Source organism: Rhodnius prolixus, unplaced genomic scaffold, assembly GCF_049639745.1.
Source record: "Rhodnius prolixus isolate KJV_2025 unplaced genomic scaffold, Rpr scaffold_6, whole genome shotgun sequence".
Taxonomy (NCBI): Eukaryota; Metazoa; Arthropoda; class Insecta; order Hemiptera; family Reduviidae; genus Rhodnius; species Rhodnius prolixus.
Genome location: NW_027411634.1, coordinates 42,368,385 through 42,383,583, shown reverse-complemented (window position 1 = coordinate 42,383,583; position 15,199 = coordinate 42,368,385). Strand labels below are relative to the sequence as shown.

The 15,199-nt window shown below is 35.5% G+C and overlaps 2 protein-coding genes and 1 long non-coding RNA gene across 8 annotated transcripts; 2 read left to right on the top strand and 1 right to left on the bottom strand.

Annotated features, from left to right (window-relative positions):
- Nucleotides 1-269: 269 nt before the first annotated feature.
- LOC141460331 (alpha-tocopherol transfer protein-like) lies at nt 270-5,790 on the top strand. 6 transcript variants are annotated; one of them, XM_074140241.1, is made up of 7 exons: nt 270-2,272; nt 2,347-2,506; nt 2,835-3,090; nt 3,234-3,347; nt 4,008-4,110; nt 5,174-5,344; nt 5,454-5,790. In XM_074140241.1, exons 1-6 carry the CDS (start codon nt 2,134-2,136, stop codon nt 5,323-5,325), a joined length of 924 nt encoding a protein of 307 aa, XP_073996342.1. In that variant the 5' UTR covers nt 270-2,133; the 3' UTR covers nt 5,326-5,344; nt 5,454-5,790. The 6 variants fall into 6 exon arrangements, with proteins under 6 accessions (XP_073996342.1, XP_073996343.1, XP_073996341.1 ...); XM_074140240.1 differs by having other exon boundaries at nt 271-2,272; nt 5,174-5,359; XM_074140239.1 differs by having other exon boundaries at nt 272-2,272; nt 5,174-5,359; nt 5,489-5,790.
- Nucleotides 5,791-7,787: 1,997 nt separating this feature from the next.
- On the bottom strand, nt 7,788-10,479 carry LOC141460334 (uncharacterized). The gene is made up of 2 exons (XR_012461870.1): nt 9,990-10,479; nt 7,788-7,825 (listed from the first exon to the last, which is right to left on the bottom strand). It is a non-coding gene; the product is annotated as an uncharacterized lncRNA (long non-coding RNA).
- On the top strand, nt 7,822-13,932 carry LOC141460332 (retinaldehyde-binding protein 1-like). The gene is made up of 6 exons (XM_074140243.1): nt 7,822-7,983; nt 8,059-8,218; nt 8,791-9,046; nt 9,546-9,659; nt 12,288-12,390; nt 13,518-13,932. The coding sequence occupies exons 1-6, from the start codon at nt 7,845-7,847 to the stop codon at nt 13,667-13,669; spliced, it is 924 nt and encodes a 307-aa protein (XP_073996344.1). The 5' UTR covers nt 7,822-7,844; the 3' UTR covers nt 13,670-13,932.
- Nucleotides 13,933-15,199: the final 1,267 nt, after the last annotated feature.

Sequence of the window (15,199 nt, the reverse complement as noted above, 5' to 3'; positions counted from 1 at the left end):
AAGTTAATTGTATTATAAAATAGAAAATGTTTTGCGAATAAATAAATAAATTATAATTAATCAAATCGAAGGTTACAAGATTTGGCCTAGAATATTCTGCTTGTGAACAGAATACACGAGCTCGTTCCAGCTGATAAACTTTTTTTCTTTGAGATAAAATCAACCAAAAAAATTACTCTGTTTTTAATTTTTCATTTGTAATATCGAATTAAATTTGTCGCTCTATGTGCGTAACTTCCTTCATCTTGGGATTAAGCTTAAATTGCACAGTCTCCATGCGGATGCGATGGTAAACTTGATCCATGTTTAGCTCTGAGTGGAGAAATATTTCTTTCACTTACTTCCTCATACGTGCCGATTTCCGATTTTTAGTTTTCAATGGAAATATGGGTTTCGAGATCAGCTGAGTCCATGTTTGGTGGCCCTGTTTTAAAATGCTTTTCTTCTGCACTATAACTCCAAAATCTCAGAAAATTGAAATTTAATATTTCTCTTACGTGCGAATGTGCGAACGATTGAATTTCGGATAACAAAATTGGCTAACAGAAAGGACCATTTTACTGAATTATTTTTTTAGTTTCATTATATTTTCTCTAAAAGTGGCTCTAACAATTTTCACTTTGTATACTAACTGTAGAAACATTTTTCGTGGAAATTAGATGAAGGGCACTTCTGGAAGAGATAGACGGGTGGAAGATATAGATCCTTTTAAATCAAGAATAACAATGACGTCATCTTGTGGCATTTGGGGTATCAGGAGTAGGAACTAGTCAGGAATAGGCTATGTACTGGTTTGTACCGGCGGGTAGATCAGGATGACATGTATTTTAAAAGGAAATTTCATTCAAATTAATGGAAGTATCGGCTAGAATAGATCCTAATCAACTGGACGAGAAAAACAGTACCAAAATATAGATTAGTTTTAGTTAGTAAGATGGCCTGGTGGAGTGCTGCAGTTAGCGATTCTGGTCTAGAAGATTGGCAGTAGTAAAGATAAAGAGATGGGCCAATTAAATTAGGTTAAACACATTTAACCTTCGATAAACTCAACATTCAAATGAGATTCACTACTCGGTTGAAAGAGGTGAAGGGTTTTTGTAACTCTGCACCAATGAGATAACCAATCTGCATAAATAATATGGAAAGAATGCAAACTAATTAGCGTTTCTAATTCATTATCTATGAAATACGAGTCTCACAAAAAATATTTACAAAACATTTAACTCTCCTTTAAATCATAAGACACCCAGTATCGTATTTTACTCTGAATGTACATATGTCAGCGAGAAGGTTAACCTCCCAATACTCTCAGAGTCTTTTTAATCAATATAACTCAAATAAAAATGTAGTCGAAAGTTGGTAGCACTGAGCGTAGAGAGTTTGCAAGAAAAATCATGAGGAGCCATTTTCAAAAAATTGTAAATGTATTAAAAATCCGCTTGAAGGATTTCCTTCGCTAAGTTACAAAATCAAGTTTCGACATTCCTGCAATATTTTTTTGTTTAACTCAGTTAGACACTGAGACATGTATTTTAAAAACCATTTTTTTCGGGTTGTGGCGACCTTAAAACGGATGTTAGCGGTGTAAACCTGGAAAACGTGACACATTCGCAATACTTCTCCGGTACTAAGTGAAAGTATGTACTGAGTTTGAGGAAAGCTTTCACTAGTTTTGAATTCATGCTCAGTTTTGTGGAGGCTAAAAACGGCTGCATTCATCTTCTCCGAACTTCTAAGTTAAGTACCTTTGTTTTTGGTAATTCATTTTAGGAGTTGTGGACAGGGTTCGTATTCTATAGTACAGTGTACAGTATTTACTATTGTCTCATTTAGCAATTATGATAAGTAGTGAAAATCTAATTGTTGACCTTCAAAATGCACTTTTTGCCAGATAAAGAAAGATGAGCAATCACAGACCATAGGTTGTCCAGAGAGTGGGGATTAAAATGTTCCTGATTTATAGCAAACGTATCGTTTGAAAGTGAAACAGTCCAGCCGTCACTCAGTAAAGATTCAGAGTTTCTTTCTTTTATCCATCCCTCTTCAGATTCGCTGCTCACTCTTCAGCAACCAAGAGTGTTCATCAATAGTTCCAGTAGTCAAACTCAAGCCACCTTCAACAATTTTATTCAAATGTATGAATTCACGGAAGAACAAATAGACTGGGTGTTGGCGGAGATTAGCTACAGCCGAAAGCAACTGGACTCAGATCTGGAGCAGATCAAGGAGTGGCTGAAACTGCAGCATCACCTGCCCGCTTGCAGACTGAAAGGTAGTAAAATCTTATCAACTTTCCGACAGGTATTGCCCATTTAATGACCTACTAAGCGTTCTTCACTGTTCCAGAGAGTGACAACTTTCTCAAAAACTATCTGACAGGATGTAAAGGAAGTCTGGAGAAGACAAAGAGGAAATTGGACGCTTATTACACGTTCAGGAGTCACAGTGAACTTTTCACCAATCGAGACCCTCTGGATCCCCAGTACGTCCAGATGAGACAACTGATGTAAGTCTAAATTAAAATTATGTTCCTGTTATCTTAGAAAACTGGTAACTATTGGTGGAGGAACAGTGTAATCAATTTATGTCAAAAAATTTCTTTGAAACCTGTGATTTGTACTGAATAAACAGTAGACTGCAATATTACTCGTACACCAGTTCTCTTGCGTCAGTAGTGAAGTGAAATTATCTTTTCTAAGATTGAAGAAGTTTAATTTTATAAACTGCGAAAAGAGAGTTACTGTATTTAATATTGATGGGCTCGGAATGCCCTAAAACTACACCATTGACTAACTTTATTAAATTTATTTTTTTGTGTTTCTTATTTGGTGTAGGACTTTCGCACCAGTGCCTGTGATATCTGAGGGCAGGAAAATTATGTTCTTGTTCGGCTCAATCACAAAAGTAGATCCTGAGGGTTTCCATTTTCTGCCCTTTCTACGAGCGTATCTCAACTGTTCAGAACTATGGTTGCGAGAGGTGGGTATACACCCCCAGCTGTACCTGCTGGGAGATTACGATAAGTTCACAGTCCAGCACTTGATGAAGGTGAAGCTCCTGTTGGTCAGGGACTTTGTTTACTACCTGCTGGTAACATATTTACTTCACTAGTAATACTGTAATTAACGTATAAAGAACAAATACAGGAGAAAGTATTTCGAATTCGCTGAATGTGAAGGATGATTGTTTTCACAATGTTAGAATGTTATGTGTACAATGTTATGTGTTCACAGAATGAGATGCCTTTTCGTATCGCAAAGATATCCTGGATCAACTGCCCGCCTTTCATAGTCGCCTTTATAAACAAATGGGTGAAGCCTTTTTTGTCAAAGAAATTACGAGATAGGGTAGGTGGTAGCTACTGTTCAAAATAAAATATAAGTGTTAGTAAATAAATAGAAGCCAAACTTTCAATTTTTAAGCAAGTTTAACACTTCCCATCAGCTTTCTGCGACCGCTATAAAGTTTATTAAAAGATACATTAGAGGAAAACCGACTACCTTTCATCCTAAGTCTCCTAAAAAGAATTCTTCTAGGAAAGAAGATCAAAATAAATATACAGGGCGAACCAGTAAGTATTGTCCATAATCGAAGGTTAATTTGCTCAGTTTCAAATAGGGTACAACAGAAAATTTTGAAAGACCAAGTCTAACAGATAAGGGAATAGGATGAAAAATTAATGCCAGTTTCAGTCATGATAAATTTATTATCCCGAGCTTTCGACCTAGGGACTAGGTCATCTTCAGGGCTAATTTACAATGGTAAATCTGTGACAGGTGTTACGTCTCAGCGTTAGCATTTCTTTTTAATCAGTATGTAACAATGCCACTCACAATTTGCAGAAACTTTGCTCATACAAGTTCTTGAATTAAGTTGTTCCGCAATTTTTTATAATAATATTTAACTTCAAATTGAAAAACTCAATCGTAATGGAACAAAAGAAAATCACTTTTAGATTTGAGAATCATTAAAAAGCCAATGTTAATTTTTTTTTTTTTCGTATCTAGCTCTACATCACTTCAAATGGAATTGAAGAGGTTATCCAAGACTTGGAAAATGTCCCGTTGCCTGAACAATACGGAGGAGATTTTCCGTTGCGTCAGCTGAGCGGTAAGTGTGTCTTACTTCCTGCCAGAAGTAGTGTATACTCACAAGACTCTGTCTTATCGCCAATTACTTCAATTCTAATTGCCCTAAAATTGTACTTTATCTCTGAAATCTCATTACTTAACCTTTTGGGAATTCTCGCGTAACATCTTAAAACAGGGTTATGTGAAAGTCTTAGATAACCTCTTCGATTTTATTTTAGGTTTCGGCCAAAAGTTATCATTTTTCATGTCAGCGGTAAATACACAAGTTTAACAGACAACAGCTGATGTAGTATTCCAGAAATTCGCATTTCCCGTCTTAGAATAAAGTTTTCTGTGAAGGTTATTTTTAATACAAGTTCTGGATCTGCAGTGAATAAAACAGGATGCCAGATTTAATGAAATGGGTTGGAGCTTTTAGGAAGAGAGAGAGAGAGAGAGAGAGAGAATCGATTGTAAAACAAAACAAAGGGTGCTGCCCAAATAGATCGGGTTGCTAGACACACAGCGTACCAATCAGTCAATCAAGATATATAGACAAAGTGGAAAAAAAAGAAAGAAGTCAACACCAATACTACACCATTGAGAGATCTTCAATTCGTCAGGCAAAAAAAGAAAAACGAATAACAAGAAAATAAAAAAAATTGTATTTTGACGAAATTCATTAAAGATTCTTCTGAGCAGGAACCTAAAAGAAATGATAACTTGGAGGTTGTATTTGAGGTTCTGGTTCCAGAAGCTAGGTACTGACACTTTTTCTTGGGGAAACCACTTTTCCATTTTCAGGAGAATTAAAAAACAAACTTACTTTAGCGGTTTTTCTTTTTCAAATATATTTTCCTTTAACGGCGGCTATTAGCTTTCTAGTTTTGAAATATTGATCCCAGTAACCTCCCGCTTGGCCCTTCTTACAGCAGCTTGAGTGAAGCAGCACCTGCAGAGTTGGACTTCTATTTAAAAGGTATTCGCACAATGTCGTGCTTGCACCAAAACTTACGATATATAACCCTGGTCTAATTAAAGTACTGGCATAGTGTTAACCAGATACCAGGTAATTAATTTGTGATTATGGTTTACGATTTCAGAGCAATGGAGAGAGGAAGAAGCAAAACGAAGGCAGTGGTATTTGAACGAACTGTCTGAACAATGCGATGAATCCAAACGAGTTGTTTCGGAAGATCCAACCAATCCATACTTTGGCGTTCCTGGCTCTTTGAAAAGATTGGTGGTGGACTGATGGGGAATGCAGATTCTGCGTTAAGTTTAATTAAGTATTTATGTAGTCAAGTTGACATTAACTATTATCCGATATTAATAATTCATAATCGCCTGCGTCTAGATTTAATAAGATTTTTTCGTTTTTAGTCCAGCTGTTTAAACTGGGATTGTATTGTTTGCAGAGAGCAAGTGCTGAAGATGGTTGCTTATTTGCACTAGGATCGTGATCAGTTCGTCACACCTCAGCTCGTTTGGAGAATATGTTAATCATCTACACACAATTATTACATTTGTATATATTATTTAGCGTTTACCTTCTTATCATTTTGCATATCTTATTCTATCTAATTTGCTTATTCATTTATTTTAATTGCACTGTTTCAAGGGTGATGCAAAGTGCTAGTATTAATATGCATTTTTGCTCACAAAAATGCATAAATGAAACCACACGGAAATCCTATCTTTAATGCTTAAATTGTCGTACCCAATGCTGTAAAGAAAATTTCATCTGAATAGGTTAAATATGTAAACTGATATTTTAATAAATAAAATTTTAATTTATATTATAAAAAACGAAATAATTAATCAGAACATAAAACAAAAATAGAAATGAAATGCACAATGACTTTAGTCTTCTGCAGAAGCAAACTCTGTAGGGGGACTACCTCTATCCAGTGCAAAGCAGATATCTTAGCAAGAGGATCCTCGATTGGGACAGTAAGAAGCACCTGTACAAGAGATGATGTCCATCTTGGAATATTAGTTTGACGGAATCATTAAGTTGCCTTTGTTACTCACTCTCTATTATTACTAATAAGTATTCTTGTTACAAATTTTAAGCCAATAAAAACACCACAATACTAAATTGAGTACATGAAAAGTGAATATATGTGTCCCCACCCCGTCGCTCTGGATTCGTCCAAATTGGCATAAATTCTTCAGGACAAGAGTGCTATACAATCCCACGTCTATACAAGAAAAGTTGATACCCCCATTGTAACATTTAAGTCTACGAATTTTATTTAAAAAATGCACCAGGAAATGACGATTAAAAGCAGTTCTCTAGAAGTTAAAAGAACTCTCTCTCTCTTCGATCTGATCAGAAATCAATTTCTTCGATTTAATACATTTTTACTTCTGCCGAGTCCTCATGGGGGAGGCCCTTTAGTTATGATTTTGACGCTATATATTATAATTTATGGCAATCCCATTTGGTGCAAAATTTTAGAGTTGCAAGTGTATAAAAATTAATTAATAAAAAATACTTTAAATACTAAAATTCAGGGATACATCAACACTTGACTAACAATAGAGATGGAATATGGATTACTGATGCCTTAATATATTCAATGTTAATGTTGTGAACTCTGAGAATTCAGGTGCAAATGAAGACTTCATGCGTCGGGTTCTCAATAAATTTATTTTTATGGAGTTCTTTGGAGACAGCAAATCTATGTATCATTTTAAAAAATCTCTCCAATTATTTATAAAATTCCGCTGGTACACATTATCAAGTTGTAATGAATTATTGATTGTCCTAAATGTTAAAAAAAAAATCTGTAAACTAGAATACGCTACTTTACAGAATAGACTTTAGAATGTTTCGAACTTTCTGAAAAACGGCTTTATCGATTATTTAAAAATATAAAATGGTAAAGTATGATAGTAAATTTATTTAGATTTATGTTTCTGGGAAATATATGACATGGTGATATCAAATGTCCGTGGGCGTCCAAAACCTCGAAGTATAATTCCAACTGTTTATTCCCTATTCCCGGCTTAAATCAGCCCACGTTCAAGATATCCAAATATTTATTTATCATTAGGAATGTTTGAAGTTAATCAAATAAAGAATAAAAAAAGAAAACCCAATCCAAAAAGTACACAAATCTACTTAAAATCGGCAAAAAACGAAAAGAGATATAAAGGTTTGAAATACAAACTTCATATTCGAAAACCTCCAAAATTTACCTTTCTAGAAATAATTACCTATTATCAATAAAATATTGCAATTTATACCAACTACATAACTATTATTTCTTTGAAATTCGGTTAAGAATTTATTCAAATCTGATAATCATGAGAAGAGATATAAAAGATGGAAATGTGAAAAAGCATTTGTTTTTGGTCATTCATTTTAGGAGTTGTGGACAGGGTTCGTACACTATAGTACAGTGTACAGTATTTACTATTATCTCATTTAGCAATTATGATAAGTAGTGAAAATCTAATTTTTGACCTTCAGACACTTTTCCAGATAAAGAAAGATGAGCAATCACAACATCCTCGACTCGGAGACCATGAGGTTAACCAAAGAGTGGGGATTAAAAAGTTCCTAATATATAATATATGCTATAATATATTATAGCAAACGTATCGTTTGAAAGTGAAACAGTCCAGCCGTCACTCAGTAAAGCTTCAAAGTTTCGTTCTTTTATCCATCCCTCTTCATGTTCGCTCTTCACTCTTCAGCAACCAAGAGTGTTCGTCAATAGTTCCAGTAGTCAAACTCAAGCCACCTTCAACAATTGTATTCAAATGTATGAATTCACGGAAGAACAAAAAGACTGGGTGTTGGCGGAGATTGGCTACAGCCGAAAGCAGCTGGACTCAGATCTGGAGCAGATCAAGGAGTGGCTGAAACAGCAGCAACATCTGCCCGCTTGCAGACTGAAAGGTAGTTCCCTTCTTATTATTATTCCCAGTAAAATCGCTTATCTACTGGCCTACTAAGCGTTCTTCATTGTTCCAGAGAGTGACAACTTTCTCAAAAACTATCTGACAGGATGTAAAGGAAGTCTGGAGAAGACAAAGAGGAAATTGGATGCTTATTATACGTTCAGGAGTCACAGTGAACTTTTCACCAATCGAGACCCTCTGGATCCCCAGTACGTCCAGATGAGACAACTGATGTAAGTCTAAATTAAATTTCCTGTTATCGTAGAAACTAGGAACTATTTTTTTTTTTTTTTTTTTAATGATTTAAGGCGCGTCATCATCTAAGGTTGTTGGCGCCCGGAGCTTTTTCCAGTGAACTGCCGGCCTCCGGTCAGCATTCTCTCGTTACAGACAAACTGTCCATCACCGGGCAGTGAGCTGTAAGAAGCTCCTAGGAAGAGAAAATTTAAGGGTCAGCAGCTGGATTCGAACCCGAGACCGACGCGTGGGAGTCCAGTATGCTAACCTCATAGCTAATCCCTTCCCTTCTAGGAACTATTGGTGGAGGAACAATGTAATCAACAATTTGCGTAAACAAATTTCTTTGATGCCTGTGATTTGTACTGAATAAACAGTTGTCTGCAATATTACTCGTACACCTGTTCTCTTGCGTCACTAGTGAAGTGTAATTATCTTTTCTAAGTTTGAAGAAGTTTAATTTTATAAACTGCGGAAAGAGAGTTACTGTATTTAATGTTGATGGGCTCGGAATGCCCTAAAACTAACCAATAATAACTTTATTTTGTTTGTGTCTTATTTGATGTAGGACTATCGCACCAGTGCCTGCAATAACTGAGGGCAGGCAAATTATATTAGTGTACGGCTCAATCACAAAAGTAGATCCTGAAGGTTTCCATTTTCTGCCCTTTCTAAGGGCTTTAGTCAACAGTTCAGAACTATGGTTGCGAGAGGTGGGTCTGCACCCCCAGCTGTATCTACTGGGGAATTTCGACAAGTTCTCAGTCCAGCACATAATGAAAATGAAGCCCCTGCTGCTCAGGGACATGGTTTACTACCTGCTGGTAACACATTTACTTCACTAGTAATATTGTAATTATTGAATAAAGAACAATTACAAGAGAAAGTATTTCGAATCCGCTGAATGTGAAGGATGATTGTTTTCACAATGTTTTCTCTTCGTGCAGTAATAATATTAAAAGCATTCATGAAAGTGTCAAAAATGAAAAATAAAGCACTTTTAATTATAGTATTTTAAACTGTAGTGCTAAAATTTTGGCAGCAATTGTTTCAATTATACGTGATTTCTTGATTTGGATCAAACTTGGACTGAATGAATACGCCTCTGTTTCAAAATTGTAAATTTTCTAAATTACCTGTTTGAATAAATTATTATGAAAGATAAATTCAATTTTTTTAACAATTTGAAATGCGTTGTTCGGAAAGAATCTTTGAACTTATACATTCGTTGCCTTCTTTTCTTTGCGCATGCTTAGTGGTTAATAAAACAATAAAAGCGTGCACAAGAAAAAATTAAGTACATAAATGATCATGTTTTCACAGAATGAGATGCCTTTTCGGATCGCCAAGATATCCTTGATCAACTGCCCGTCTTTCACAGCCGCATTTATGAACAAATGGGTGAAGCCTTTTTTGTCGAAGAAAGTACGAGACAGGGTAGGTGGTAGCTACTGGTCAAAATAAAATTTAAGTGTTGGTAAAGAAAAAGAAGCCAAAATTTCAATTTGAAAGCAAAGTTTAATTTAACAAATAACTTCCCATTTGCTTTCTGCGACCGCTATAAAGTTTATTAAAAGATACATTTCAGGAAAACCTTTCATCCTAAATCTCCTAAAAAGAATTTCACCAGGAAAGAAGAAAGAAATAAATATATTTCCGTGTTGATAATCTCAATACGAAGATGATAGCTGACTCTGTTGGCCTTAAATGCGATATTTCCTGATAAAATTCCACTTAGAAAATTTGAAATTGAAACAAATTACTAACCTTATCTAGGGTGCGTTCCACTAAGCGACCACAACGATCAAAACATACCTTCAGGCGTTCCACTTGGCGACCACGGTCGTTGTGGTCGTGGCGAAAACGTCACTAATGACGTCACTATTTTCGCCCACACAACGACCACAACGCCCCACCTTAAAAGCTGGGTCGAAGTGGGCGTTCAGAGTTGGCGCAATTTTTAAAACAAAATATGGCGACCGAAAAAATTATCTCATGTAAATGAAAGTATTATTTCATGTAAATAATAGAATGTGTTTCTCGAAAGTCTACAAAAAATAAATAAATAAATAATTACTTATCCCTTTACATACTAAATCACTGAATAACACAAAATCATTTACCTGAAATAACTTTTAAATTCTTCATCTGAATAAAGATCAATTACACTGATAGCTAATAATACGTGGCCTAAGTTTTCGCTTTTCATCATTGCGATTTTGTAAAATTGCATTCCACTCTTCATTGGAACTAGATAAAGAACAACTTTCTAAAGCATTATTAATAAATATCCAACTGTTGCCACAAAAGACATTTTAATTTTATTTAAACGTAAATTTTATAAATCACGAAAATGTAATATAAAAATTGAATTATATATATATTTTTAATATAAGTCAACTTTACCAATAATTCAGAAAGTTTATTATAACTGCTTATAAACGGGATTAAAATTAAAAAAAGAGGTTTCTTCAAGCTTCTAACTTATTTTCGAGGCCGCCATTTGTAATGTTTACATGAACGGTTAAAACGCCCCATAATAGACCATTCCACTTGAGTTTTCGATTGTAACACTCGCAAGCAAGTGAAACGGGCAAAATCGCGGTCGTGAGCGTGGTCGTTGTGGTCGCTTAGTGGAACGCACCCCTAGTGAGAGAAAATAAATATGAGAAAAATTTCCAATTAAAACTAAACAAAACCTATTTTTAACCATAACAAAACCTTCCTGCAGTTATCATTATTCGTTTCTAAAATTACGAGGTTACGAGTTTCGGTCTTTCATTGTAAGATTGATGGTTTGGGAGGTGAGCAAAATACTGCCCTTCATTTCACTCAAAACAGTTGTTTGACTCTATTTGTTTTCTAACCACAAACTTCTTCAGATTTGGAGATAACTGGAAATCAGAAGACCAAAGCTGGTGAATTCGGTCGAAGGTTATTTGGCTAATCTTTAGAATAGCGCCCCAGAGGCGTGGCCTGTTTATTTTTAGGGGGTGGGAAGTACAGCGCACCTACCGGGGAAAATTAAAACTACCTCCCGCCAATGTGCGGATGGTGCGAATTTCGTAGCGCTTATGTTTAGCGCGCATGCGCAGTACACATACTGCATAGCAACTGCTTCCTGTTTAATGTATTAATAGTTCCCGCGAGTGTTCTGTATGTGACCGGAGGTGCCGTTTTTTTGTAACTTTATGAGTATGAGCGTTTTAAATTTGCGGGTTGTTTTAAATTAAAGCATGATTGTAGTGTGAGTAAGAATGGAGTTCGACAAGTATACCCTCCTCAGGAAAAGGACTCCACAGAATAAGGTAGTTTCTTTTTTGTTGTTCTGTGTAATTATTGTAATGAATGGTGTGACACAAATTAAAAAATTGAGGGTAATCAGGTAGGTTAAGAGGGGGGTATGGGGGGCGAAGCCCCCCAAAAAGAAAAAATCAGGGGGTGTGGGGGCGAAGCCCCCCAATAAGAAATAAATAAAGAATTCGAAGTTATTCTGATTCGCTGATACCATATAACCCGCTAGATTTAAGTGTAAATATAAAATAAATAGTTTTATATTTATATTTGAATATGGCGGGTTCTATAGTAACAGCGAATCAGAATCACTTCGAATTAGGCCACGCCTCTGGGGAGCTATTCTAAAGATTTACCGGTTATTTTTTTACCCTTTGTGTTGGGCTAATCAATAAAAGGGCATGAACTTTCCTAAAGATGAAAGTAATTACCACTTTATTTGTACGGAGTACACGACTTCCAGGCCTTGGGGGTAAATCTGTGATAGCGGTTAGGTTGCTGACAAGGTCACCGATCATTCACCGATCGTAAATATTATGATCAAAATCAGATGACTTCAATTTAAAACGGCTAAAACTTGGCCTTGAAATGCCGCTCACAAATTGCAAAAACTTTGCTCATACTAGTTATTGAAGTAAGTTGTCCTTCATTTTTCTATAATAATATTTAACTTAAAATTTGAAAACTCAATCGTAATGGAACAAAACAAAAACACTCATAGCTTTGAGTATCTTTAAAAACACAATGCTATTAATTTTTTTTCGTATCTAGCTCTACATCACTTCAAATGGAATTGAAGAGGTTATCCAAGACTTGGAAAATGTCCCGTTGCCAGAAGAATACGGAGGAGATCTTCCGTTGCGTCAGCTGAGCGGTAAGTGTGTCTTACTTCCTGCCAGAAGTAGTGTATTAGTGTATCTGTGTTACATACATATATTATCGCCATTACTTCAATTCTAATTGGCCTAAAATTGTATTTTACCTCTGAAATAACATCCTTTTGGGCAATTTTGCTTAACATCCTAAGAGGAACTTTTTATATCTAAGATAACATCATCATTCAGCTATGTATTCTCTTTATTATATAAATGGATTATATTTGCTTGAGAAGAGCAAATAACTGCCAGTAATCAGTGATATTAGCACACACTCTCCTGTAATGTATACAATACAGTTGATGGCATTGTATAGAGAGTTCTACTCCTACCGCTCCCCGAAGTTTAAAAGTTAAAGGAAGGAAGGTCTCCACAGTATATACATCTGGCAACGGGGCCTTGTGAAAGGCTTAGATAACTTCTTCGATTCCACTTTAGGTTTCGACCAAAAGTTATCATTTTTCATGTTAGCGGTAAATACACCAGTTTAACAGTCAACAGCTGATGTAATATTCGAGAAATTCGCATTTCCTGTCTTAGAGGAGCCTTAAAATAAAGTTTTCTGAGCGGATTATTTTTAATAAAAGTTCTTGATCTTTATTGAAGACATGAGGGGATGCCAGATTTAAAGAAACGGGTTGGTGCTGTTGGGAAACAATAACAAGAAAATGAAAAATCATTTCTGTATTTTGACGAAATTCATTAAAGATTCTCCTGAGCAGGAACCTAAAAGAAAAGATCAGTTGGAGGTAGTATTTGAGGTTCTGGTTCCAGACAGCGAGGTGCAGATAGACTGACACTTTTTCTAAAAAAGACCTCCTTTCCATTTTCAGGAGACTGCAAAAACAACTTCAGCACTTTTTTCTTTTTCAAATATATTTTCCTTTAACGGCGGCTTATAGCTTTCTAGTTTTGAGATGTTGATCCCAGTAACCTCCCGCTTGGCTCTTCTTACAGCAGCTTGAGTGAAGCAACACCTGCAGAGTTGGACTGTTATTTAAAAAAACAATGTCGTGCTTGCACCAAAACGTATAACCCTGGTCTGTTTGCAGTGCTGGCCCCAGCAGGGGCATAGAGTTAACCAGATACTAGGTAATTAATTTATGATTATGGTTTACGATTTCAGAGCAATGGAGAGAGGAAGAAGCAAAACGAAGGCAGTGGTATTTGAACGAGTTGTCTGAACAATGCGATGAATCCAAACGAGTTGTATCGGAAGATCCAACCAATCCATACTTCGGCGTTCCTGGATCGCTGAAGAAATTAGTGGTGGACTGATGGAGAATCAGAGCCTGTGTCAAGTGTAATTAAGTATTTATGTAGTTATGTTGACAATAAGTAAATCGTCAACTGGTGCCAACAAACCAGGTGCACCTGATGGCTTTTGGTGTTTTCCGATGGAGAGTTCTCGTTAAATCAAGTGGTTTGTTGAGTTTTTGTTAGCAAGTCTGACATGTTATTGGCTATTGATCTAATTAATGTACTGCTGCGGAAATATCATGTTCTAAAATTAGGGGAACACAATATAAGATATTATTATAGACACTGATTTTGTAATTCCACTTCCTTTATTAATTGTAACACGATGTAAAATTTGTGACATCGGGTTTTCATAAGAGAGACTTTAAGGACACTCAGTTCAAAGATGTGATTTTTAGAAAATGGACAGGGCTTTTTATAGTTTTGCTGTCCTGAAGAAACAATCATTAAGTATGAATGTAAATCAAGTCCTCCAGTTACTGTACTCAAAGAATCTTCTTGTTCACGTAACACAACAAAAGCCGGTTTGGTTTGAAATTATTCTTGATGTTTGTGACTTTAGATGAGAAGTTGTGACTTAACGCATGCTTCTTCAGTTGCATTGTTTCGTAATGTTAAGTTAACTATCTTTTGAGCCGTTCCTAAATTAAAAAAAAAAAGAAGTACGATTACGAAATTACGATGGGAGAGTTCCAACATCCGATATTAATAATTCATAATCGCCTGCATCTAGATTTAAGTAGTTTTTCTGTTTTTAGTCCAGCTGTTAAAACTAGAATTGTATTGTTTGCAGAGAGCGCCAGTGCTGGAGATGGTCGCTTATCTGCACTAAGATCGTGATCAGCTCGTCACACTTCAGCTCGTTCGGAGAATATGTTAATCATTAGTGGAAGTGTCATTTTATCAATTTCATGGTTTTTGACAATTAGTAGTACCCAGTATTCTAAAGAAAATTTCATCTGGATAAAATAAAAATGTAATCTGATATTTTAATAAATAAAGTTTTAATTTATATTATAAAAAACGAAATAATTAATCAGTACATGAAACCAAAATAGAAACGAAATACATAGTAACTTTAGTCTTCTGCAGAAGCAAACTCTGTAGGGGATTACCTCTGTCCAGTGTGAAGCAGATATCTTAGCAACAGGATCCTCGAATGGGTGCAGTAAGAAGCAGCTGTTACAAGAGATGATGTTCATCTTAGAATATTTTTTTTTTTTTTTTGGCCTTTTGCGGTTAACAAATTAGCCATATTAATATAGTGTTAATATTGGCGGGGTAAGATTAAATTTTTATGTTGTTGTCTCTGAGAAATTTGACTATTTCTACATACAGATCGTTAGTTTGACGGTTTAGAATTGTGGAGAGATGTGGCGGGAGTGGAAATTTAGCTTGGATGATACGTTGCCAGAGGATATCTCTACCATGCGTAATCTTGGAATATTTGTTTCACAGAATCATTAAAATGCTTTACTACTAATAAGTATTCTTGATACAAATTTCTCTTTTGTCTTGTTTCAATCTAATGTTCGGTTAACAGTTAAT

Excerpts from the sequence above, each read along its gene's own strand:
- LOC141460332 (XM_074140243.1), top strand. The coding sequence starts at position 7,845 with ATGTATGAATTCACGGAAGAACAAAAAGACTGGGTGTTGGCGGAGATT. Across the intron at positions 9,047-9,545 it reads ACATGGTTTACTACCTGCTG|AATGAGATGCCTTTTCGGAT; the intron begins GTAACACATTTA and ends ATGTTTTCACAG. Across the intron at positions 9,660-12,287 it reads CGAAGAAAGTACGAGACAGG|CTCTACATCACTTCAAATGG; the intron begins GTAGGTGGTAGC and ends TTTCGTATCTAG.
- LOC141460331 (XM_074140241.1), top strand. The coding sequence starts at position 2,134 with ATGTATGAATTCACGGAAGAACAAATAGACTGGGTGTTGGCGGAGATT. Across the intron at positions 3,091-3,233 it reads ACTTTGTTTACTACCTGCTG|AATGAGATGCCTTTTCGTAT; the intron begins GTAACATATTTA and ends ATGTGTTCACAG. Across the intron at positions 4,111-5,173 it reads TCCGTTGCGTCAGCTGAGCG|AGCAATGGAGAGAGGAAGAA; the intron begins GTAAGTGTGTCT and ends TTACGATTTCAG.